This window comes from Tyto alba, unplaced genomic scaffold (genome assembly GCF_018691265.1).
Source record: "Tyto alba isolate M040663 unplaced genomic scaffold, T.alba_DEE_v4.0 Super-Scaffold_16, whole genome shotgun sequence".
Lineage (NCBI taxonomy): Eukaryota > Metazoa > Chordata > Aves > Strigiformes > Tytonidae > Tyto > Tyto alba.
The window spans coordinates 34477673-34501597 of NW_024881278.1; the positions used below are offsets into that span (position 1 = coordinate 34477673).

The 23925-nt window shown below is 49.5% G+C and overlaps 1 protein-coding gene across 2 annotated transcripts in view; it reads right to left on the reverse strand.

Moving 5' to 3' along the window:
• The window catches only part of SYNDIG1 (synapse differentiation inducing 1), a 77661-nt gene extending 54051 nt beyond the window's left edge, over positions 1-23610 (reverse strand). The window contains exons 1-2 of one of the 2 annotated variants that reach the window (XM_032994027.2): positions 23390-23610; positions 9550-10119 (exon numbers count right to left, since the gene is read on the reverse strand). In XM_032994027.2, the coding sequence (XP_032849918.1) occupies positions 9550-10029 (480 nt within the window). In that variant the 5' untranslated portion in view covers positions 10030-10119; positions 23390-23610. Of the gene's footprint in view, positions 1-9549; positions 10120-22173; positions 22244-23389 lie in introns of those variants that run through there. The other variant, XM_032994028.2, reaches the window with a different exon arrangement.
• Between the last annotated feature and the right edge of the window lie 315 nt (positions 23611-23925).

Consider the following 23925-nt stretch of genomic DNA (forward strand, 5'->3'; position numbering starts at 1 on the left):
TACCAGATGAGGCCCCAGAGAGCATGTCCCCAGAGCATGAATTCCTGCAGAAAGAACAGTGCCCTGCCCAGATGAATGTTGATTACAGTGAGTGACAAAGCCAGCAAGCAGCCTTTCCCTCTCCATTTCCCTTTCCCTTTCCTTTTCCTTTCCCCTCTTATTTTCCCCTGCTAATGTGGGAAAAGGACCTGAAGACAATGGCCTGCTTCCCATCAGAGGGAAGGCTCTTACTGGGTGAATCACCTGGAACACCCCCACACAAGCTCTTTGACTCTTATTTATGCTTGATTTTCAATGGTGCACATCTCTGCAGCCCTAAAATGCATTCGGGAAAGGCGATGTGGGCAGGACATAAACTGGATTTCTGCAGAAACTGTGGATGCGACAAAGGATGAAGAGGAGAGACGAACTCTGTTGGGAGAGTCCCTTCCCAGCCCCAGAGCCTGTGAGATTTTGCAGCAGATGGAATTTGGCTGCCAGACAATTCAACAGGAACCCTTGACTTCTGTATTCAAGGGGACTGCTTCTGACATTCACAAATGACCTGTGCAAGAAGTCTGCCTTGAACATAACAACGAATGTGGCCATCCTGCAGACTGATAGGATGAAGCTGAAACGTTGATGAATTTTAGTCCATGAAATTCAACTAGCTGCTTCAGTTGACAGTAATGCTTCCTCAGCAAATGAGTGCAGAAGGGAGGGGAGAGGGAAGAGGATATTTAAGACGGGATACTGAATCATGTAGACACCCCATTCCTGAAAGGACCACGGCTCGGGAGCAGGAATTGCCCACCACAGAGCAAGGCTGCCTGTACACAGAGCTGAGCTGCACTTCAGACTGCGTTCCATGAGGTGGTGACCCCGAGAAGGCCCACCAGACCAGAGTGTTCAGTCAAGAGCAAGCAGAAAATAAACCTCCTCTGTGATGCACCACAGGAGGAACGAACGTGATCCACAGAGAGGGAAGGAAAGGTACAGTACTATAGACATGTACATAATGGGTCCAGTTCTGGCACCACAATTTCCCAAGTATGTTGGAGAAATCGGAAATCAGAAGGCAGGTACATGCCTCATGCCGCAGAAAATCATCTACACAGGAAGAAAATAGAGAAGCCAACTTCACTTGTAAGAGAAATTTAGATTGCAATTTAATCGCAGTCTGTAAGAACCTGCGTGAGTAGATAATTTCTGATCAGAGACAGCTCTTTCATTTGGCAGAAAAGCCAAAGAAACCCCAATGACTGAAAGCAGAACAGATGAAGAGCAGACACAAGGTGCAGATTTTTAACAGAGATGGTGATGAACAATTTTCTGCAGTAGTAATGGATTTTCTATCACATGAAGCCCTTTCTTAAACCAAGGCTAGCTATCCCTAAGAGCTATGTGCTTTACCTCAACCAAGACATTATAAGTGAACAGAGACTCTGCAGACACCCTGCTGTGGGCGGCCTGTGAGATGGTCACACAGTCCCTTCCAGTATCCAAACACTGGGTACACCGGAGGAGTCAGACAACAAGGTCTGCTGCGAACCACAGCTGCCAGCAACCTTTGATGGATATTCAGGAAACAGCCCTTTTGGTATTACTCTTTTTTTTCCTTCAAAGCAGCCAGTTCAGCAACATGCACACACTGCATAAGAAACTAATTTCTGAAATGGCCCTGTGGGATCTGCTTCAAATCCAGATGGTCCGGTGATCTGTTTCTGACAAAGACCAATACATGATGCAACTATAAGATAATATGTGCTCTGTTTCCCTCCACACAATGCCTGTTTCAGTTATTCAGTTAGCCACGATGCCTTATTCTGACCCGCACTCTGCATCCCTTTGCTCTTCTGCAAGCTGCCCGGGTTCACCTAAATGCAGCAGATGTTGAAGACAACATGCTGGATGGAAGCTCTCCCTCCAAGGGCTGTGGTTTATCACTGCTCTGCCTCAACACAGTCACTGAGCAGCATCTGGCTGATGCTTACTGAAGAGGTGATGTCTCTAAAACCTCTTGCCATCATGGATTCTTTGTCCTGGTAATGTATTATTTATTAATTTATCTATTATTTCTTTGTACTGTTTTGATTTTTGCAGTTGACTCTCTTCAGTTTTAAAGGTATTCCAACACTCTATAATTTGCTAACTCTGACCTGGTCCAGCTCCTCCCGTTTCCCCACGTCCCAGTCTAAATTGCCTCGCCAGTCAAGCAGTCAGCCTTGTAGAATGGGCTTACAGATGTCTCTCGTTGCTTGGAAAGCTTTTCATATATAACCTTGTAAAACCAAAATGTATCAGAGGCAAGAAACCCTGGATGCAGCTGTCTAAGCCCATTCTTCCTCCTGTCCCCCTGGATTTTGGCCATCTCCCTTGTGATGTTTTCTAGACACCCACAGCCACTCTGCCTACAGCTCATCAGTAACTTGCATTCAATAATTGCCACTGGAGGGGGGTTACTGCGGACACCAATAAACAGATCCGCCCTAAAACAGGCCAGCTGCCAGCCTCCTAAATCATACTCTTCCCCTGGGAGAGCAGTAATCACAGCCATAAAGTAAATATCCCTAATCTTTGTGTGAGTGACAGGGGCTCCCAACAACCTCTGGAACTGGCGGGGAAGGCACGCTGATGCCTTCGCAGGTGGGCCAGCAGCCACCACAGAGAAGTGGCCCTCAGCAGCTGACGCTGCCCGCTGCTGGGAAAGGTGAACCTGCAGTGAACGCGAGGAGCTTCGTCCGCGTTTCTCGTCGTGGCATGGGGCATCACTTCAGGGCTCCGGCTCAGGAAGACCTCCGCAGTTTGCAGACCCAGAGGCTGCTGCCAGGAGGAGCCGAGGCGGTCCCTGCAGAGCGGACGGTCTCAGCACTGCCCGTTGAGAAAGATTAGGGAGATGCCCCTCTTTGTTGAGCCCCTTCAGCAGGAAGAGTAGCAGCACGCCGCTCAAGTCGGGGAGGCCCTTCGCGATGGCCCCCTTTTTGTTCCAGAGCTGACACGGCTTCCTTTGGAGTGCGGTCCTCAGAGAAGTGTGCCCCGTCCCCACCTTCTGCCAAGGACAGCGTGCAGCTCACCCGGAGCTCCTGCCACTCACGGGCTGGAGCCCGGGGACCTCGCTGCATATCGTCAGCCTGAAAACTCAAGGAAGTGATGCTGAAAAGGGGGATCGCTCTGGACCCTGGCTGCTGTTAACAAGATTCACAGCAGGGCACTTGGAGACTGCTGAAGGTGACTCCGCAGCCATGCTCCCTTCGCCTAGGGCTGGCTAATAAAGGTTAATAGCCCTTGGCAGGGCTCAGTATCGCCAGACTCCAGCGGCTTCTCCTTTAGGGAGAAAAAATAAATCAAATGCAAATGAAGCGCAATCACTCTTGTAACCTGTTAATAACGTGCCTGTGAAGGAATCCAGGGACATAAAGTGTGTCCTATGGGGTCAAACCAATGGCCCGTTGAGCCCCATGCTCTGCCTCTGACAGCAGCAGCAGGACACGACATAAACCTGGACGCTTTGCAGTCCATCCCTTGTGCTCCCTCAGCACCCACAACTGTTGTGTAAGAGATATTGGAAAGAAAAGCTTTGCCAATTCCTTTTCATATCTGTTTATGGATTCCTCATCCATGAATCTGTCTAATCCATTTTGAACTTGCTGATCTGCCATAACCTCTTGTGGCAGCAAGTCACTAAGAGTTCACCGCGCAATGCGCGAACAACAATTTTCTGTTATCTGTGTTAAGCCAGTATCTTACTACCTTCCTCAAGCATCTTCTGCTGCTAATATTTCAGGTTTAGTGAACTGTGGGTCCGCATTCACCTCATCCTTCACCTTCATGATCTTGTACAACTGGCTCATACACCCCCTGGCGACGTTCTCTACAATATGGAGAGTCCCAACCTTTTCCATCGCTCCTTGTGAGGAGGCTGCTACTCCCACTTGATCATTTTCTATCTCCACAATGACCTTAAGAAGTGGGGACCATAATCACCCACCCCACTTAAGAAAGTGGATTGCACTGAGCTTTAATACAGTGACAAAACGCTGACAGAGCTCTGCCTTGTTCTCAACACCGCTCTTTAAGCTATCCAACATTTTTTTGACTCACGGGCTTGCCCTGCACACTGTGTTGTGGGACTTCACAGCACTGACAACAATTTCTCCGTGGTCTCCCTCCTGAGTTGCAGTTCACAGTTATAAGCTCAGCCTTCAGTTCACATGGATTAGATCATTTTTCCATAAATGTACTAGTTGCCATTTATTTACACTGAAATGCATCTGCCACCATTTTGCCAGTCAGACTCGTGCAGTCCTTCCAGAGTTTTTCTCTGATGGCATGCCACCTGAGTACCCAAAAGGAACTAACACAATCCACACACCTGGACAGGTCTAAGAGTCCAAATGCCTCCATATTTCCCCATGACCTTATGCCCTGGCCCTGTGTTCTTCTGAGCATCTGCCACAGAACAAAAGAAGCCAAAATGACATTCCCAGATCCACAATACATCCCTCGGTGGTCCTGGGAATTTATTGCACCATTTCCCTCAGTTCCCCAGGTGCAGAATAGAGAAAACACTGTTCTCCCACCTCACAAGGGCGCTGCGATGACCAGTGGATTTATTAGTGGAAACAAGGTGCAATGCCCTGAAGGAAAATGGCCATACGAGCAAGAAGCATGCGAGACCTGCCTTGGGTGTTCATCTGTGCTACAGCCTCCCGTGCCTGCACCTCACTGCCTCTTTGCCCGTGCTGCAGAGGTCCCTGCAAGGGGAACCCCCCCGTGCTCAGCTCCCCAGGGGGGTTCCAAACATGCCTTCTGGGTACCTGCTCCCTGGGGAGGCTGAGGACACAGCAGCTCGGTGCCACGCAGGACTGCCCAAGCCTGTGCAAGGTGGAAGCATTAGGAGGAAGCATGTCATGGGTCTCGGCGTGCAGAAACCCCTGCAGGGCCTTCTCGACAGGTTGCAGAAGAGACGTGGCCGGGAGGCGCTTGGGAACATTAAGAGGGGTTAGAGGGAACAGGAAGGACATGGCTTAGGATCCACCCTCTGTCTCTATGCTTTTATGCTCACGTCCAAGGGGTGAGTTTCACAGCAGCATCCAGCAATTTATAAGGGAAAAAAAAAAAAAAAAAAAAGAAGGAAGGTTTAGCTTGAAAGCGCTACATTTCATTTCTTCTTTCACTCTCCAGAACATTCTATTTATTTCGTTTTCAGAGTCTGCTTCAGATGTTGCTGGGAAAAAGAGAAAGGGTTTTAAGAGAGAGCTCAGATGTATTCTTTTATGCGACACATGAATAATTCAATTTGCTGTCATCAATAGCTTGCGTTTCTCTAAATAAGCCATCTATCTAGGGGTTAGGAGGAAAACTAGCAGGAGTGTAATATGACAAATGATGTTTCTGGATAAAAGATGTCACTGCATTTACACATGAACTCTAACAGGAGGGTATTTCAGTTAGCAACTCGTAATATTTTACTGCTACCACATTTGACAAGTTGTCTGTCCATTAGTTATGGTGTAAAGAACCGATAAGATATTTATAAGTATACCAGAGATACCTAAAATAGGGAATCATTTGATTTCAGGGATGGGCACCGAAGAGAGAAGTTTAAAGCTGTGACAGAATGCACAGCTTTCTGCTTTCATGCTTGGTAATTGCTGGAGCGAAGTGTGGCTGTATATGCTAATGAGAGCTGTTTCAGAAATGTTTTTCCCTCCAGACAATTATGATTTTTGTAAGCAGTCGGAATAACATTATACCAGGACCTAAGAAACACTGCTATTAAAAAAAAAAAAAATCAGTAAGTTAAACATGGCCATGTTGTTGCAGCGATGTGCAGGACCCCTGCTTAGGATGTCTCTTGCTCTTCTGTTACATCTCCCAGGTTCTTCAAAGTCACCAGAGGGCTTGGGCAGGGAAGAAGGTTCCTCCTTCCAGGCAGCTGGTCAGAGACATGGCTAAGCTGGATAGACCCATCCCGAAGGGCACGACAGGTAACACAGAAGCAACGCCTGCAGCCTGGCTGGGTCACCTCCTCAAAGGAAAACCAAATCGCTGACTGTCAAAATAGCTGCAGGGGTTTGGGGTTTTTTTTTCTTTTTTTTTTTTTTTTTTTTTTTTCTTCCCAGAAACTTTCTCTGCAAAGTTTTCTCCAAAAGAACAACCACATTTCTGGTTATCAATAGCCCAGCTCTTTTCAAAAACGAAACCCGGGCAGAAACACACTGACCAGTAGTGAAGCTGTTTTCTGTATGTGTCCATGGACTCCTGCAAGTATTGCATGGAGGGGTCAATACAAGGGAGTGAATTAGATTTTTCTGCATTTCTAGGAAACTAAATACCCTGCCCTGAAAACCCCTAAGCAGGTGCTCTGCAATAGGACAGGGAGTGCCAGAGAGATATGGGGGAAGAGAAACAACTCCTAAGCCCAGGGTTGTTCTGCCTCCCAGAAGGCGTCTTACTGAGACCCGCTTGCCTTGCCCTGACACATGGAGAACAGGCAGTAGCCCTCAGTTTTCAAGAGACAACAACTCTTCTGCACAAAGCTCCCCTCCTTGCTAATGTTTGCAAAAAGGGTCTATTTTTAGAGTTTCCTCTCAGAAATAAGTGCCAAAGCAGGTATGTTGCAACAAAAAACCCTTGCAAGAACTGAGCCCTGATCTGCTCTTGTGCTATGCAGCTCCCATCCCTCGAGGAGCTGTGGCATGACAGTCAATGTGGCAAGATACTCAGCAACATGCTGTGCATCCTTGATGGCAGAATCAAATCCTTCAAGGCTCTCGCAGTAGGGAGGCAAAACCTTGCACCTCTGCTGTATCACCCTCTCTCATTGTTCTCCTTTTAACTTCTGCTCCCAGTACTGGTACTAATGCTTTCTACCCCGCTTTGGGTCTATTAGTAATTTAAAAAAAAGCATTTGCTTCTTGTCAGTGACTGGTGGGGGAAAAAAAAAAAAAGCTTTCTAGTAGACCAGACTTGTGCTGTGTGATTCAGGTGATATTTTTCTTATTTGGACAGATAGGCAATTTTTTCTGTAGTTAACAATCTGGCATGGTTCATTCGCTTACTCAGTGACTGCTGTCCTCAAATACTTTTCTTCCATTCCTGGAGTCTCAACATGTTCAGCATTTATGAACCTCTGTACTAGCTAATCCCAGGCGACCCTCACACATCTGGCCATATAGACACAGCATACGTTCACATGGGAACCAGAAGAGCACAACACAGCAGTCACCTTTTTCGCTGGTTTTGCTGTCAGATGCATCTCTCCTCCTCATCCTTCTGCACAAGCAGCTGCATCTGCAGGATTTGGACCTTCCTGGGGTGGAAGTTACTCCCCATGCTGAGAGCCCTCGTGCTGAGAGCAGCTGCTCAGCAGGTTGGCCATTTGGGTCTGGTTCACGGAGAAGTGTGAAAACTGCAGCGCTGCCCTGGGTCGGCCAAGTAGCACTGCGATGGGGACGGATCCTGGGCTAGAAACAGAGGCTTCCAGCAATTCTAGCAATGTGCGTGTTTCCAGTCAGGCAGGTCGCTCGCCAGAGCTTACCTCATCTTCTCCTCCCTTGCTCCACTCTCCTGGTGGAGGAGAAACCCTGATATAGAAGAGAGGAAGACACGTGGGGGGTGTGCTTAGTGAACCTCATCCTCTTCCGAGTACTTTGTACGTGTAGGTCGGGATAGCTGCCCATACACCTCTCTCTCTATTAGCACAGTAACAGCCCGCAGGGTTAAGTGAGGTTGGGAATCTGCGGTGCCAGGGGCAGTTCAGCCAGTTAAGAAGGGACACGTATGACCTCAGGAGGTTGCAGTCCAGAGAAATAGGTCAGAAAGACGGAGGAGCCAGAGAAAATGATGCACACACTGTCACAACACGGCACCAAAATTTGCAAAGACTCTCTCTCCTTTCTCCCCTTGAGATCTGGGGAGGGGAAGGATGAAGCTGCTTTCCTCAGACCCTGTTTTACAGGTGGTTTTCTAGGAACAAATGATCTCTATGAAAAGCTGATCAAGCTCCTATACTACCACTTCAAAGACACACCCCAATCGAGGGCCCTACGCTGCAGATGCACCTTAAAAATCACACCAGGAAAAAAGATTTTTGGTAGAAAACATTTTTTTCCTTGTTGTGCTTATTTTCCCAGCCTTTTTTAGACTATTCTCCAACAGTTGGCTAAAGAAAATCTTGCTGGATTTGGATTGACAATAGGGAGACATTATTTTGCTGCCTAAATGTCAGGCCAGATGTGTCAATAACCCCATTAGGCAATTACATGCCTGCTGCAGTCACTTGCATCACTACTACATGAGAGAAACCAGGGCAAAAAGGCAGCAATGAGGGATTTTGTTTTGATTAAGAAAACAAGACTTCCCACGGCCAATTTTGAAATGCTGTAAAGGGTGTGATTTGAGCAAACAGGCTCCCATGCCTCAGAGAGAAACTTTGTCTCCCTGTGGAGGCATTGAATACTGCATTACTGGCACACACTGGGAAAACCACCTCTCTGTTCCTACCTTACCAATACGGAGAGAAAAGAGAATAAAAGACAAGTCAGGCTCTTGTTGGGTTGCCCCTGTGCTGATCACGGGGTGAGACACTGGTATTACAGGAGGTAAAAATAGAAGTTCTAGGACTTGTTAGGTCTCAGTGGGGAAAACCCCTGCAATAATCACGTGCAAATAGTCTCTCAATCTCAACGGGGACATTGGAGTCGAAGCTATGGCTTTGCTCCAGACAGCCAAGTGGTCTTTGCTAGGTTAGGAGTCTGTGACCAGTGCTGGAAGAAGTTTTGGGATCAGTAGCATTAAGCACACCCTCCGCTCCCCCACACGCTGGCAAACACCAATCTGTGCCGCACCTGGGCAGCTGGTTTCAGCCAAAACCAGCAAGATTTTTTAAAGTAAAAAATGCATCATTTAAGGAAGAATGAATTTGATTTCCATAGTCCCCCCCATTTGGAGAACTAAATGTATCTTACTTTACTGTGAGTAATCAATGAAGCACGGGAACCTAAAAGAAAACATTACATTTGGGATCTAATAAAGTGTTTCATTCCATCAGAAAAAAAAAAAAAATCTTTGGTTTCAGAGACATGGGAACTACTGCAGCTTGAAATCCAAAGACTTCTGATTTTGTGTTCATTCAGAGACAGAAATATTTTATGTTTGAGCCAGTATGCAGAACAATCTGCTTTACACCCAGCTCAGGTCAGAAGAAAGTAGGAGATGATGTTGGCCTGCTGAGTAAGACAAGCTCCCTGCACCTGGACAGATGCTCCCGGTCCCGACCTCACACAGCATTTAAGCACATGGCTCGTCTTCAGTTTCCGACCGGAGTATTCAGAGGCAGGAGGGAAATGCTGATCTCTGCTGGGGCCAGTGGGAATTTTGCCATTAGTATCCACTGGGCTGGGACTTTACCCAGCAAATAAAGATAAGCAACCGCTCCCTGTCCTGTCTGGAGGGGAGAGCGAGACAGCTGATCCCCTGCAGACCAACCCTTGGAGGCTGTATTCTTAACCCTAAATACGCCCTCCTCCCCCCAGCCTTCCCCACGTATCCCAAAGGACATCTGACCTCTAGCTCCTGGAAATCCTCCTCTTCTTCCACATCGTAGGAGAGGGTGTGAATCTTGATGTCATCCGCCGAGAGATCGATGAACTTGCTGTCTGGGTACTCCAGGCTGTCTTTGGTGGGGGAGCGGTCCTCGATGAAGGTAGTCTCACAGCACTCCGAGCCAATGCTCTCGCCCCACGAGCGCAGCACGTTCTCTGAGTAGAGGATGATGTTGGGCCGGTAGCGAGACTCCACCGTCTGCTGCAGCATGTTGGGGTCCAGGAGCTGCTGCACGGGGTCATTCCTGCTGTTCTCCAGGCAGCTCGCAGAGGGGAGGCTGCCTGCTCGGTGGCTCTGGTACTGGGGGGTTGGGTACACAGAGACCAGACCATCTCGGCTCTCCGCCACTAAGTTCCTTGTATTAATTAAACCATTCCTTTTCCCGGCTTCAGCAATCTTACTGTGCATCAGCACACTGTTCTGCTCAACCAAGCCATCCATACTGGGAGGTGTCTGAGGGAGTGGGAGGGGTGGTCTTTAGTTTGTTGTACCTTAGAGACACCTCACACTGGGGCGGTGGCTCCCATTTTCCTGATGGAGAAAGGACAGAGACACCAAGGTCAGGACAAAGGCAAAGAATAACATATCAAGGCACCCGAATCAGCTTGTCTTCGGCACCACCTCATGAGGAAATACAGCCCCACATATGCACGTGCTCTTCCCTCGCTCTCCAAACATATCCCCACTTGGAGAGGCAAAAAACCCCACCCCAAATCCACGGGGTGAAGAGGAGCAGATGACAACGTGTGGTGACAGAGGACTTCCTGAGACATCTTGGTAATGGTGGGCCTCATCACAGAAAAGCTACGATGCCTCCTCCATCCTCCCACAGGTACACCACTGTCATTCTGGGCACAATGTCCCTTTCCTCTAAACACTCTTGATAAGAGAGATTGGGGGGGAAAACCAAACCAAACCAAACCAAACCACACCAAACCACACCAAACCACACCAAACCACAAAGATAAAAGAACTGTTTTCAGTTCTCATAAATCTGCAGTTGTGACAGGCAGGCAGCTGGTGTGTTGAGCTGTCAATCTCTGCAGCCACCCTTCACCCTTGACAAGCACTTCACTACCCTTTGCAAACCCAGCTGAAGGAAAAGAAGCAGGCAGTGCTCTTCAAATCGACTGAAAAAACACTGCCTGAAGGCGAGATCAGATCTGACCCAGAGGAATTAAAACTCCTCTGGACGGGGTCTCAATTCCCCTGGTCTTGCTCAGGGTACCCTACTTCTTCCGACGCTTCTGAGGCTGCCCCAGGGCAACAGGCTGGAGGGCTGTGGTGGGGCTTGTCAGCGTGACCATCCCCGTCCAGAGTCACCCAGAAGACTTGGGGGCACCGTCGCTTGAGCCCCAGGAGCTGGTTGTCTCCTTTTGCCCAGGAACAACAGCCATCCCCTGTCTCACCAGACCACCAGCCTGGCTCCGTTTCATGTGGCCTGCACTAAGGTACGAGGAATCAAAGGGACAGCTCAGAAGGCTAAAAGTACTTTTTTTCCAGCCCAAACACTTTCTCACCAGGACACCAGTTTTGCTCCGGTGCAGCCAAAGGAAAATGCTTTTTGAAATATAGATGTATCTGACACAGCAACAATGAGCTCACGGTTTTGTTTTGGGGCCTGACCATAGAAAGCACAGAAATGCTCCTGGCTTCAAAGAGCTTCATATTAGATCATCTAAGGCCAAATTCTTAAAATAGGATTACCTGTCCCCAGTGTGCTGCCTGGAGGAAAACAAGAATCACACATACAAACATACATACATACATACATATTATTTTTACTTGATGCTTTCCCTCTCTTTCCCCTTTTATATCAGAGATCATCTAAAAGACCAATGGCTAGCAAAAGCCTACTTTTATTCCCTTTAAATAACTCCAGACTTCAAACATCTGCAGTCTTCCTTTTGTCTTCAAAGAGATACTTAAACCATTGCTAAGAGCTGGTTTTCTGTTCTTACACTACAAGTGAAGCAAGAAACTTGTTTAACATACAAAGGAGCTTATCTATGCTGCAATGTTTTCATTCACAGCACTTGGTTTAACACATAGAAAACCCATTTTATTGTGTTGTCAAATAGTTCAGTGCTTGTCCTAAGCGAGCTGGCAGGAAAGCTACACAAGTGACAATACACTATGGTAAGATCCCATGGAATTTACACTACATGGCTCTCAGCCCCAAACCTGGGGAGCCGGCTGGCAAAAATAAACCCATCTGCAGATCAGCTTGGAAGTTTGGACTCAGTTTTGCAAAAGGATTAGTCCCAAAGCCCTCAATCTCTTTGCAGCAGATAAGACTGAGAGCAGGTGTCCCACCTTTCCCGGGAAAACTCGTTTCCATGTGCAGCCGTGCCACGTGCTAAACGAGCAGAGAACTGTGCCCTCTTCCCGCTCCCGGTGGGGTGACATCAGCCTGTGGCAGCACAGACGCGCTGGTGCGAGCTGGGGGCCTGGGGGGCCGGGTGGCACCCACCCACCCACCGCCCCAGCTGAGGGACACCGGGGGCTTTGCCCGCGTCGGGAGGGACCGCTTGCTTAGAAGACCGTCCTCCATTCTGCTGTGCCTCCAACAGCTCGCCCACAAACCTTCCCCTTCCTCCTCCCCCCCCGCCTCCCACAGAAACAAAATGAAAGCGTATCACCACAGGCAGAAGCTGAGAAAAGCCCAGCAACCGAGGAGTGAGTTGTCAGGAGGCTTTGCTCAGTTCCCCCCGCGCTGGCCTGAAAAACGCCCAAAGCTGCCTGACACGTGGCACCAGCCACCAGCCCCACTGAGGCCAGAGAGACTTCACCCAAAACTGTGAACCACCCCACAAGCATCCTTAGCCCTGCCGCTTGTCCAAGCAAGCCAAAATCGTCAGCAGAAATATGTCACAGACGTAGCAGAAATTGGAAGAAGATGCACAAATCAAATAGGTCCCCTCCCAGAAAAATAGCTGGTCACTGCATCAATGACTGCAGCAAAGCTGGGGTCAGGCCTCACACCTCCATGTCGTCACGTCATTCCAACCGACGGGTATTGTCTGGCTTGGGCAGCTCTCGGGAAAGTATCATTTTACGGCAGGTTTATCACGTGCTTTCGAGCTGCGCTGTCACATTCCCTTCCTGTTGCCTCTGCGCTCTCCTGTCATCCAGATAAGGCTTCGTTCTGGACACACAGGTCTCACTCCAGGCGTTCCTCTGACAGCTGTACTGTCTGCAGGGAAAACGCTCGCCCTGAATGGGTGCAAATGAGGCTCTACAAGCACAGTGACACCAGAGGTAGCTGCTATGGCGACCGGCACCTGCTCCTCATGCAGTTGTAGGTGGCTGTCTTGAAAGGGATGGATTATGAGGAAAGGTCACTCCCATCTCTTTAAAGTTGACTTGCATGGGGACGCTCCAAAATCATGAGAAATGAAAACCATTCTTCAGTTCTTCTCATATACCTTAGCAACAAGAGAAGCAAAGTAAGCAGAGGCCACGAGGAAGAACGCTTTAGTATGCCCAAGTGACCTGAGACCCAGGAGCACTTCAGAATGTCACTGGAATGTCGGCGCTGTCAGTGGTCAGGACTGTCCCACACCATCCTTGCTCATCAGTTTATATGACGGACCCAAGTCCCTGTGGCTGATTCAAAGGAGGCCTGAGGCTCAACATCATTTCAAAAGATGATTCGGCTCCGAACCGTTTGGAATGCTGACAGACAGGATTCTGCAAAAGACCTAAACCAGCAGTGCTCATGCCAGCTTTGGTACTCTATGGCTGAGATCTCCACCATCCCAAGGAACCGGGAACAACTACGTTACAGGCTCAAGCATCCAAACTAATCACCCACACCAGCAAAGTGGTGGCACACACCCCGTAGCCGGGCTTCAGCCTGTGCCCTCTTCCAGGCAATACCTACTCTGCAGTAAATAAAGGTCCTGCAAGCTCCTGAGAAGCCCAAAGGGGAAAACCACCTTCTTTGGGCTGGTAAGAGAGTTTAGCAGCTTGGACACGGTTATGCTGGGCCATTCAGCCTAGGGGCGACAGGATGGATGCTGGCATGCTTCGCTTACCAGCCAGGAGGGAGACTGTGGTGTTGCCCGGTCCTACCATGGACCTAAGCACCTACCTGGCTGGTGCTCACCTGCCGTGCATTCAACCCAGTCGTGTAAGCCAGTCTTGCAGATTCCAAGTGACACTTTCCCCTTGGGATGGGGGGGAGAAAACATCTAAAATGAGGCAAAGGCAAGACAAGGAACATCCTTCCCACACAGAATTCCTCCAGTAACAGGGCTAACGCATTGCTCAGGGCATCCTCTCCGGAGTTCCACGTAGCATGCAGCTCGCATGCCTCGGGGAAGGTCATCAGAGAGAAACATGGACGGCAGCACGCAATCAAGGAAAATTGTTTAACCCTAGAGTCATTTCAATCTGTAGCTGGCTGGCTACCTTACCAGAGCTTGACCCAATGTTCTCAGCCTTGCAAGTGTATTGCCTAGTGGCAAGGAGTTGGCAAGGCTCGTATGCCTTCTCATTATATTAATAGAAAACAAACAAACAAACAAACAAAAAATAATAATAAAGATAAGGTGGTATTGATTTTTCTTTTCTGGGTGAAATTCCCGAGTGGCTGACCATTAGGTTTAAATCAATAGCACCTTGATTGCCAGGGCATTTTGATGCATAGCTGAAACAAGGTCAATTGCTGTCTAGGGAAACTGAGAAACAATTGAGGTACCCAGAGATTCTTCATCATTAAAAAGGCAGGATTAAGAGCACCGTCAGCCAGAAATGAAACTTGATGTCCTCATGGATAAAAGAGAACATCCCCTGGGCTTTTCTCTTCCCAACCACCCGCTGAAGGGAGTTAAATCAGATTTCCAAGGCCTTTGTAACCTGCTGCTACCTTGGTGTCGGTGGGAGAATCAGACTCAAAGGCTGGACTTCATTTCACCTACTGCAGACACCTGAGGATGTTTCTTGGGGGAAATTAATTGCAGTTATGCAAGGTGCGCAGGGCCGGTGGGCTCAGTCTCCCTTTGGAGTAACAATACCCCTGGTAAAACACAGGGGGGATCCTCTCAGTTTAACACCAACCTTCAGAGGCGTGAAGCAGGTGAAAGGAGTCCCCCAGGTTCAGATGGAGGAGCAACGGACAGTGGCACGTGGCCGTGAGTGATGCTTAGGGGCCAAAGGTAGCAAGCGCTTATGCAAGGGCTCAGAGCCCGTATCCTGCCTGCAGGGACTGCTTGGGGGTGGATTCAGCCACGTCCTTTCGTCGAGGGCTTTCCCTGACCTGGCCCGGGCCAGGCTCACACGTCTGTGACTCACGGGCAGGTCCTGGAGTTAAGATTGCCCCAGTTCCCAGGTCAAGCTGCAGCCCAGCGGACCCTGGATGGCAGCACGACTGAGCAGATAACCACCTGAGGCAACTCTAGGATGCCTTCCCTGCAGGGAGCCAGCACTCGAAGCAAAAAAGAGCCACTCATTACCTAGGACCTCAGTGAGGTTTCAGAATGATGCTGACAGGAAAACGAAAGTCATCAGAGCCCTTTCAGTAAGAGAGCTTTTCAGCCTGCTTCAAGGTGCAGAGTTAATTTAACTGGTTTGATTCAGGTTTCATTTGTCTTTGCACAGTTTGAATTTCTCCCCACCGATCACTCACTGGGTACTCAGGCTTACCAGCAATAATTCTGCATTTTCAGACTTGAGGCTGGAACCAGAAGGGAAAACCAAGTTCAAGCTATTGACAAATAGTAGATCAGACTTCAATCTAATTTTTACCTTGGGGATTAAGACATTTTTACCCAGGTCTCTGGTATTAGAAGTGAAGCTATTAATTATTATAACCTTCATTCTTTCCAATTTCTTGCATTTCTTTTTCTGCCTCTCTTATTTTAATAAGAAGCTGCAACCAGTGCCAAGATATTTAGTCTGCAATGCTGTAGTTTATTAAGCTATCACTTATTTTACAGCAGAGCCCAGCTACAGTAGCTGCAACGAGAGCTACGCTCCACTGGGTGTTCTGCAGACTCCTGCTATGATGACAGTGGCTGACAAACTAATTAAGCAAAGGGTGTGAGACAGAGAAAGGCAAGCTGTAGAGAGGGCAAGGAGGGAGCAGCTAAATGCTGTGCTCCAGGCCCTGGCAGACAAGGGGCAGAAGCCAGGTCTGCTACTGCTCATCATCCTGAAACTTCTTCACCGTTCCATGACCCAGCAGGACACTACTGTCCTCCTGCCTCCACGGGGCTCTCCCCTTTGCACAGCTCTAGCACACCCTCAAGGTGTTTCAGCCTTCTGGGGACCCCTGCCAGGTACCAAAAGTCCTGTGTGAACAAGCAATTCCGTTACCTCTGAAATACCAGGAGACAGTTGGAAAGTCCTAGCTTTTTCCTCGCAACAGATCAGAAAGATGTTCACCAGGGCAGACTTAGAGATCACAAGCCCAAAGGCCTGGTTTAAGGGCAGGAAAACTTTCAGATGAAGGCAAGCCATGGTGAGGTTGAAGGCATAGTCCCCACCTGCTATCAAGGCTCGTGGCCATACCTGCTGCCGCTCCCCTCAGATCTTGCAGAGCATAATCCAGGAGAAAGGGCTCAAAGAGCTCATGTGCCTCAGCATGGAGGTCTTGGATGCAAGGGGAAATCTTGTCCCCATGGAGACAGTTAAGCACTGGAAAATGTTGTGCCAGGAGGTTAGGAGATCTCCATCCTTGGTTGCTCTGAGCAACCTGGTGAGTCCCTGTGGTTGACTGGGCTTTGAGCATGAGATTGGGCTAGAGACCTCCTGAGGTTCCTTCAGCTTGAGCTGCCCTGTGATCCAAACCCCTCCGCTCCTGACAGGCTCCCACCTGTTCCTCCCAGCAAGACATTCACTGCTCCCACATCCTCCTGCCAACCCCTCGGTGACTATAAGCCTGATGCCAGCATGGCAAGAAGGGACAATAACCACCCTTTTCAGGGCTGTGCCACCAGCAGAAACTGATGGAGCCTCATGGCTGGCAGATTCAACAAAGTGCCACTGGGTTTGATGCTGGTTCTGCCAGCACACGGAAAGCAGGGGGGAGAAAGCTTTCTTGAAGAACAAGCAAGGCAAATGGTGAAAGCTGCAGCCTGATAAAAGAGAGGTTTGGAGGCTGCAGGCTTCCTGGTGCAAGCTTTCAGGTGTGAGGGAGTTTTTAATGCATAACGCAGTAGGCTTCAACATGGTTTAAGGAATTTCAAACATCTAGAAACTGCAACACCACATATGGACCTTTTGCTTGAGAGAAATCACAGGCAACGTACGGATCTGGAGAGCTGATTACAAAGTGAAATACTTAAGGAAGGGACGGGAAAAGGCTTTCCCACTTGTGTTTTTCTTCTTTGATTTAGCTGGACTCAGTAAAATAGGTTTTGTTTTAAGGGAACACTGCTATTTCAGCAGCCGAAATTCCTTTTGACCTATTAAGTAAACTACAGGGAGTTTCATAATGCAATGCGACTAACTCGCACTGGGAGAATTAGGAATGCATGCATTAGTGATAGCTAAACGTTTAATTGCTAACAGTGGAAGTAAAAAGACCTTCATGCTATTTTGGTATTACCAATATGCAGCAAATCCACTGTGAGACATGGGCCTGGCCTGGCCTGAAAAGAAGGGACTCTGCGTACAGTGAAATGCCCAAGGTCACGTCAGACACAGTAGCAGAGCTGGAAATAAAATCCAGGTCTCTTGATTGTCTGTCCAGAGGTATATTTAAATGTGGAAACAATTACCATATGCATATTAGATCTGCCTAAATAATTGATTGCTTGATTCTGTAGCTGAACCAAAGAATGGGGGGAGAAAGAAGAATTACCTTGTGTTGACCTAAAACATAAAATGTTATCCCTGCAACAAAATATTTCCTTTTGAGCAGATGGAAGCATCTTGCCTGAGCCAAAATGAAATATAATGTTTCATTTATTTATTTTTAATTGAACAAACTGCCTTTCAGTTCAATTTGCCTCCAGTTGCCTGCAATAAACAAAAATGACATATTCAGGCTTTTCTAGCAATCCTCCTTCCCAACTAATTTTGACAGCCTCAGCTCTTTGTTGAGTTCAGTTCAAATCCACAACTTTTTTCATTTGATGACAAAACTGCACTTTCCAGCTAATAAAAAACTGACCTGAATTACAGCACCTGGCTGTAACGTAAATAACCCTGACTGGTGTGGAAGGCACCAGCATAAAAACACCTTGCCATCTGCACAACTTATGGCAACTACTTTACAGACTGAAACCAGTCAAAAATCAGGTTCTGTGCCTTTGTAAGCAAGAAATTCATTTCACCAACGCAACTGGGGAGAGCTTGGTGTTGGAAAGCTATTATCAGCTACCTCACTGCGTCTGGACACGTGAATGCTACGCATCAGGCTTGGCCAAGGGTCTGGCGAGCTCAGCACGAACCTGTAAAACACCTGGATCCTGTGCTCACTCTGCGTCTCCACATGAGCACAGCCTTTTGTGCACATGCCTGACACGTTTCTCTCACGCCTTCTGCTTCTCTCCTGGCTGCAAATACGTACCCCCCACCCTGAGCACGCAGAGGATGCCTTCACACCAGCTTGCATCACCGGGTCCCCTGCAGCACTGCTGTTCAGAGGGGCCCCAGTGCCTCAGAATAAGACCATCCGACAGCCCCAAATGTGTGCAGTCTCACCATAACCCCCTGAGCCCCCCAGCCCCACTTCAAACTGGGGAGATCGAGTCATGAGGAGCGATTCTTGCTTTAAAAGACATATATTTCCCAGCAGAAGTCTAAGCTGACATTTCTTCTCCCTCCATCCATCCATCCCAAAAAGCTGTTCTGCAAAACTCTCTGATGAGGTCCAGTGCAATAAAACTAACCTTCATGACTTATTAAAGAGAGAGACACATATGAAACAGCTCAGGTCACTACCTTCAGCAGTATGGTCAGGCTGAAGGATCTGTTTGCCAACTCAAAGAGCCGAAAATTGTGCTGCCTTTCACCTTTGAAGCAAATGAATACAGCTGTTCTCTGGGATGTATAATTGCATCCTTAATCGTTCAGAGTGCCCTCACCAAGAAAACTTCTCCCAAAGCGAGTCCCACAGCTCTCTTGCACAGACTGGGGAGCACTCCTGGTCTCTGCCCAAGAGCTGCTCCAGCTCCTGGGGAAAACTTGACTCAGACCCACACTTATCATGCCAAGTTTGGGGTCAGAACTACTGGTCTTGTGGACTTAACCATAACTCATGTTTTGCAGAGCAAAAACTTATGCACAGCTGAAACTGCTCTTCTGTTTTGCGTTTACTTGACAGACAAGCCGTATTCTCAGGTGAAAAGATGTGACGTCTCAGTCTTCTTGGTCCCTATGCCAGAATCTGGATAGTTTTTGAGAGCAAACCTAGATTTAAAGGCCTGGAAAGGACTAAATTACCACAAAAAAACCTCAGCCTGGTGTTGCAACAGAATTGAAATTCTCCAGCTTAGAAGCAGCTACCTGATGCTCTGCCCTGCAGGAACCTGCAGCAAGACAAAGTCTCTGCCAGACGCAACTGAGCATCTAAATGAACACCCAGAGGCTCACCCAAGGGCATCAACATCGCACAGCACCCCCTGGGCCTCTTGGGCTGCCTGCAGGCTGACTCCAGTGCCTCCCTTCAACCTAAAACCCCTGTTAAACTGGGTGTGCTGCCCGGCTGGCCCACGCACAGGAACACCCAGATGTGTCTCCAGGACTGGCCCTACTGACTCGCTCAGGTCGCGTTCCTGCTGGGCAGCCGAGCCCCCCTGAGCCCAGGACTTGTGTACCCCCTGCTCCTCTGGCTCTACTCCTGTCTCCTCTTTGCCTGCAGGGAGCAAAGCAGGACGAGCCGCCTGCCTCACACGTGTTCTGCATGTAACATACCAACACCATGCTCTAGGCTGGGATTTGAGATACCCCTGAAGCAGGAGTGATAAATAAAGAGGGAACAAAACAGGAAGACAGCCGGGTGGTGCAGACTTGGTGCAAAATGAAGGCTTCCATACCTTCTGCCCCAAGCAAAGCACTCCGGGGTTGTAAGTCACATTGCCAGAAGAACATTTCTGTGATACTGTAAAATTGCTAGTGCCAGTTCATCAGGGTGAGTATGATTAGATTAAGCAGCCACTGCTGGGACAACTAAATCAGCCTTGCTTCATCAGGGTCTAGAAGAATTGCAGAACCAGGAATATGTTGTGGGACAAAAGCTTTACAGAATAAGTGATTTAGACATAGCCCGACTGGTAGCTGGAGGCGGATAAGGGCAGGCAGGGAAGCACTGAAAAGTAGCATCAACGAGCATAGATTGACATTTACAGACCTTTCTTAACCCCATATTCATCCTTCCCTGCAGAAATCAGAGTGGAAATGAATAATGGGGCCCATTAGACTTAGGGCATTGACAGAGACTGAAGAAAAAAATCTTATAACCTCTTCCCTCTGGGAAGAAAAGGAACATAGGGCCTAGGAGATTTCTAGATGGGATGTACAGGCGTTTGTCTGACAGCATATAAACTCAGCATTTCCTCGGTGATCTTGCAAGCCACGTGCAGAGGGAAGAAGGGAGATGATTTTGTTGCAGAGCACAAGAACAGGAGCTGGAAGGTGGGTGGGTGGTGTGGGGACACCATGCACTGGGAGAGGACTGGCTCAGCCACGGCACGTAACAGGCAGATCCCGTGGGACGTGTCCTGAAGCCGCACACTAAGCAGGACCTGAGACCAGGCTGGATGTCTCGTGGGACCCAAGATGGGCAGGTCCCCCCTCAAGATGCTGAACTCTTTGATTTTGCCACGATGGTCTTCCAAGCAAATTGTCCATTTGCAAGCACCATTTCAGAGATCTTCATTCTCCTCGGGGATTTTTAAGGGGTCTGAGCACTCAATCAACGCATATAAACCCCATTAAACCTCTGCTGAAATTATGCCAACTTGATATGAGCAGTCAGTTCATTCTTCTCGTGCCTCAGTGAACAAAAGTCTCAGAACATAAGGACAGAAATACTTTACAGCACGGATTTGGGTGGATGGTTAACGAGGGAACTTTACACGTTCAGGTTTTATGTAGGTACATACACACCATACACATCTACATATATAAAACTTAGGGGTTTAACATACATAAAACTTTTTTTACATGCATAAAGCTTAGGGTGCTAAAGGCATGCATGGACTCGCACCTCTCGTGTACTGCAGCAGTATTTTAAAATGCAGTCTTTGCTGGTGCAATGAAAATAATCAGAGTTTGTCACTCTTCTGATATTATGACACCAAATTCAAACGACAAAATCTTTTGATTCTTAGGTGCTACAAGTTGGACCAGCTCCACCTGAATCCTCAGGGTCACAGACATTTACATCTGAAGAGGAGAATTTTGCTGTGATCTTACTGCTCAAAGTAGTTTCCAACTTTTACTAGAGGAAGAGTATTCAGAAACATTTGATCTGATAGCCAGAGGATGTGTATTCAGACATGAGCAGATACACCCTCACACACAGACACTGTTCACATTTGAATTCACATTTGTCAGACTGAAGCATAGAGTATTCTCCTGTTTAACCTCTGCAATTCTTTCCCATTTTTCCTAATGACACTGTACGAACAATAACGTCCAAAAAGTCGAGTCTTCAAAGTGAAGAAAACAAAATTTGGAAGTCCCATATGTAATCTGCAATCTTAATAACCACATAGGCAGTATTAAAAACTCTCCTGGACAGAAGTATTCCTAGCTGTCTGCAGATACGAATTTACAGTAAAGAGAAAGACAAAAAACCTTAACCAACTATGTTGTACCTTTTCTCTAATACTAGCCTCAGAAGTGAAAGCATTTTAAATCCAGAAAGCAGGCTTCATCATGTTAAATGTACTGTGGTGGTGCCTATATACACTAACACTGCATTACATCTGCATTTGTGTAACGAAGAGCCTTCCTGTGCGTGTGAGATTTACTTCAGAGTGTATGGCACCAGCGGTGTGAGAAGTCTGCTCACTCATTTAATAAAAGGAAACTTCATTTAATTCCTACAAATGCATTTATCCTACGTACACACTGACATGACCTGTAGTTACCAAACTGCCAATGAAATGTCACCTTGCCCAGTAAAGAAGCAGCTTGTTCTTTGGAGCAAGGTAATTTGAAACTAATATGGAGATCATCTAAATGCAGCTACTTTGAAGATGATAGCTCATTAACTATAATTAAGAGCAAGTCATTTAAATACATGAATGTAGAAAAGTACATTCTCTGTTCCGACTGCATTTTATAATACACAATAATCCCCCTGAAAGTACCAGTTAACTCATCTTCTCAGGTTTAAGAATATCAAAGCATCTTTTAATTGCTGTTAATGCCCTGTTTACGTGGGATTAATGTCTAATTACTTGTGATTTGAATATTTAATCTCCCTGGAAAGTTTAGATTTTTTTTTTTTTTTTTTTTTTGCATCTTTCTCATTTCACACCGAGGCTGCAGCCTCCCCTCCAGTTATTTTGAAGACACAGTTCAACAGATTGCTCTCCAGAGCAACTCCTGCCACTGGGTAGCTCCGTGTTCTTAGGGGGGGACACACAAAACCCACCACCAGTCCTGCGGACACCCCTGCACCTCTCCTCCCGCAGCGCGCTCTGCCCCGTCAAGCGCTCCCAGTCCTGTTCCAGGAAGGCTTGTGCTCCTGCAGTGCCAGTTCCAGAAAGGTCTCAAAGCATTTCCCGGCCTCTTCCTGCTGAAGGGCTCTCCTCGATCCCTTGCGGGATGCTTTAGTGATACCCAACCCAGGAGGATGGGGCGAGCATGGGGGATGTGCCCAAGGTCCCCACTCTCTGCCACCAAAGATCAGGGTCCCCTCCTGCCTCCTCGCCTTAACCATCCCTCTCTTCAATTTAGCCGTCCCTGACTGCAAACTGACGGGTGGGAAGGAAAAGAAATTCAGCCCAGCGCTTCCTGAGCGGGGTGGTGAGGGGACAGGGCAGCCGTGGCTGCAAGGAGCCCAGCCTCTGCCTGCCCCCCAGATCAGGCTCTGCCCCGGAACCTACCCGGAGCCGTGCACCCCCCCACAGCCCCGTGCACCCCCCCACAGCCCCGTGCACCCCCTACAGCCCCGTGCACCCCCCCACAGCCCCGTGCACCCCCCCACAGCCCCGTGCACCCCCCTACAGCCCCGTGCACCCCCCTACAGCCCCGTGCACCCCCCCCACAGCCCCGTGCACCCCCCCACAGCCCCGTGCACCCCCCTACAGCCCCGTGCACCCCCCCCACAGCCCCGTGCACCCCCCCACAGCCCCGTGCACCCCCCTACAGCCCCGTGCACCCCCCCCACAGCCCCGTGCACCCCCCCACAGCCCCGTGCACCCCCCTACAGCCCCGTGCACCCCCCCCACAGCCCCGTGCACCCCCCCACAGCCCCGGGGCAGAGGCTGGGCTGGCCTGCCGGGTGGCCGGGTGCTGGGAGGGAAAGATGCTCTGCCCCAGTGAGCCGGAGGGGATTCCTCCTGGGGAAGGGAAAAAGGGCCCCGCGCACAGTTACCCGGCCAGCGCCCCCAGCCCGAACCTCGCCACGGCACTGGAAAAGCCCGGTCTTTCCCCTGATCCCTGCAAGCCCCGGCACGCTAATTTGGGCTCTCAGCAAGGCAGCTGGGGGGAAGCACCGCTGCGGGCGTCCCTCCCCCCCCCCCGCTGCCTGGAGGGGCCCGGGGGTGGCCCCAAGTGTGTCATTCCACCCCCCGAGACTGGGAGCCGCGGGGCCCCCCTCGGGAGGATATGAGGGGGTGGGGTGGGATTTGCTGCAGCGCTCCCCGAAGGGGCTGGGATGGGAACCACTCACCTCCCTGCAAGGTGACCCGCAGCGCGATGCTCCCGCCGGGGGGGGGGCGCGGCGCCCGGCAGCATCCCGGGGTCCCGGGGAGCGGCCGGCGGGGCTGCGCCGCCTGCTCTGTGCGCCCAACTCGCGGGGAGGAGGAGGAGGAGGAGGGGGAGGAGGGATGGAGGGAGGCTGGAGAACCAGCCCTGCGTGGCAGCGCGGCCAACTTTCCTCCTGCAGCAGCAGCGGTCTCGCATCTCCTGATGCGCACCCCGCCCCGGGGAGGGAACGGCACGGCCAAATCCTACCCTCTCCTCCCCATCTCCTCCTCCTTCCCCTTCCCGGGGCCTTCCTCCCAGGCGGGGGGTCGCCGCTGCCCCCCCGTCCTCCGGGGCTCAGCGGCCCCGGTGCCTCTCACCAGCCCTTCCCGGGTGCCAGGTAGCCCCCCCCCCCCCAGTTTGCCCAGCCGCAGGGGCACCCCGGTACGGGTCCCCCAGCCTCACACAGGCACCCAGCTTGACACACCAACTCCCCCGAGGGGATGGGGAAGCTCTCGCAGG